Source organism: Theobroma umbraticum, unplaced genomic scaffold (genome assembly GCF_002168275.2).
Source record: "Theobroma umbraticum cultivar Fairchild unplaced genomic scaffold, ASM216827v3 scaffold_146.0, whole genome shotgun sequence".
In the NCBI taxonomy this organism is placed as follows: Eukaryota; Viridiplantae; Streptophyta; class Magnoliopsida; order Malvales; family Malvaceae; genus Theobroma; species Theobroma umbraticum.
The window spans coordinates 6,221,397-6,223,295 of NW_018397265.1; the positions used below are offsets into that span (position 1 = coordinate 6,221,397).

At 39.9% G+C, this 1,899-nt stretch overlaps 1 protein-coding gene across 1 annotated transcript in view; it reads left to right on the top strand.

The window, feature by feature from the left end:
* Nucleotides 1–1,005: 1,005 nt before the first annotated feature.
* Nucleotides 1,006–1,899, top strand: part of LOC110422773 (uncharacterized) — a 1,333-nt gene continuing 439 nt past the window's right edge. Inside the window, exons 1-2 of the mRNA XM_021436789.2 lie at nucleotides 1,006–1,490; nucleotides 1,651–1,899. The exon at nucleotides 1,651–1,899 is cut by the window's right edge and continues 439 nt beyond it. Of these exons, the coding sequence (XP_021292464.1) occupies nucleotides 1,067–1,490; nucleotides 1,651–1,899 (673 nt within the window). The 5' untranslated portion in view covers nucleotides 1,006–1,066. The remainder of the gene's footprint in view (nucleotides 1,491–1,650) is intronic.

Here is a 1,899-nt window from a genome sequence, read left to right on the forward strand (position 1 = left end):
TCGCCTGTTAGCTTCGACTTAGGTCCATAAATCACCCACCAAACCAAATTACAATGTAGCTGAGAAATTCAAATGATGCCACTCTTGGCAGTTTTCTTTAGCATTTTCACTAAACATCAGTGGATCAAGACTGGGGCCAGAAATGATCTCAAAGCTGTGAGAGAACTTAATTTAGCGACCCAATATTCATCCCACTATAGATTAACACAAACATAAAATTAATCTAGTAATTACCAATGCCAAAATGTACTTGCCTCAAACTACTTATTAAGGATTACCTATCAAGGGTCCTCCTTATCTTGGAAAACCTTATGGTTTGAGAAAAATCAGATTCAATGTACCTAGACATATTCTTTATGTTCATTGAACTAGGCCGTTTTATAATTAGTTAACAAAAATACTCTGCGTCTATTTTCCACGTCGAAGGCGGCAGGGAGAGTAAAATCTCATGTATGACGCGAGGCACCATAATTCTGCAAGCCGCTTGTGCAATTCATCACGTGCAGACCGCATGGAATTTGCATGGACGCTTAAATCAAACGCTCGACCTGCCGCAGCCGCCGAGTGCAGTCAACAAGTCAACTCAAAATTTGAGACTTTGGTTGTGCCAATAGTGAATTAACAAATGTTTAAATCATATAATTAATGCAATTATTGAGATAATTAACTAAAAAAGACCTACGTGCCAATAGCAAATTGTATTCGGCCTTGTAAAGGGGGTATGTTCATAGAACAATTAAGCTTGGGTACACCCATAGCTTAGTCTGTATTTATCTCCACTCTCCATAAATATAATGCTGTTATAATTTACATTATTGTTTGACCATCTCCTAGTAATCTAGCCTGATTTTTGGGGAATATTCTAATTGAATGTGCTTTGGCTTTTGTCTATGACACTAGCATGATGACATTAGGAGGATAGAATTGCCTAGAACTAAAATTCTTTCTTTCGATATAAGTAACTTCAGTAGATCCAAAATTTCGTCCCCTTCAATTATTCTTTCTCAAAAGAAGTGAGACAGGAAACGGGCAGGATAGAGAGTTCCTTTAACATTTTCATCTGTCTATGATGTCGAGGATCCCAGCGAGGTTGAATAGGATAGCAGTGGCTTTCAACGAAGCAGCCAAGGCTCCCAGGCGGCTCTGCGAGAGCAGCGGCAGCGAGCACTCACCAGAGGGTTCAACTGATCTTTCGGATCTAGTGAATTCTTTCTTCGAGAGAGATTTCGAGGTTGAAAATGATGAAGGAAAAGTTCATCAAGAGGGAGAGAAAGAGCTAGATGAAACCGATGGTTATTGGTCAGAATCTGAGGCGAAACATACGTTACAGAGTTTGCTAAGCAACTCCCATGATGGCTACCAAGAAGACGAAATGAAGCAAAAGATTTGCAGAGAGACAGAACTTGCATGTGGGATCATAGGGGATAGGCTGTCCGAGGATTTTAAGCGTCAGTTGATGTCCCGTTTGCGCGACAAGGGCTTTGATGCTGGTTAGTTGTTTGGTTTTAGCACTTCTGTTCATAATTTCTAGTATTAATCTAAGGGATTAATGATTACATTAGTTAGGCAGTAAATATTGATTTTGATAATGATATATATGCAGTGTCAATTACAGAGTGATAAGCTCTAATTTACGATTTCCATGAACAGGTCTCTGCAAATCCCAGTGGAAGAAATTACGGTATTATCCAGCTGGGAGTTATGAATATGTCGATGTGAATGCCAATGGAACTCGCTACATTGTTGAAGTAAATCTAGCGAGAGAATTTGAGATAGCTCGACCAACAGCCGGTTACGCTTCATTACTGGAGGTTCTCCCACCAATTTTCGTCGGGAAATCCAAGGACCTCAAGCAGATTGTGAAGCTAACGTGCAAAGCAATGAGAGAATCCATGAAGA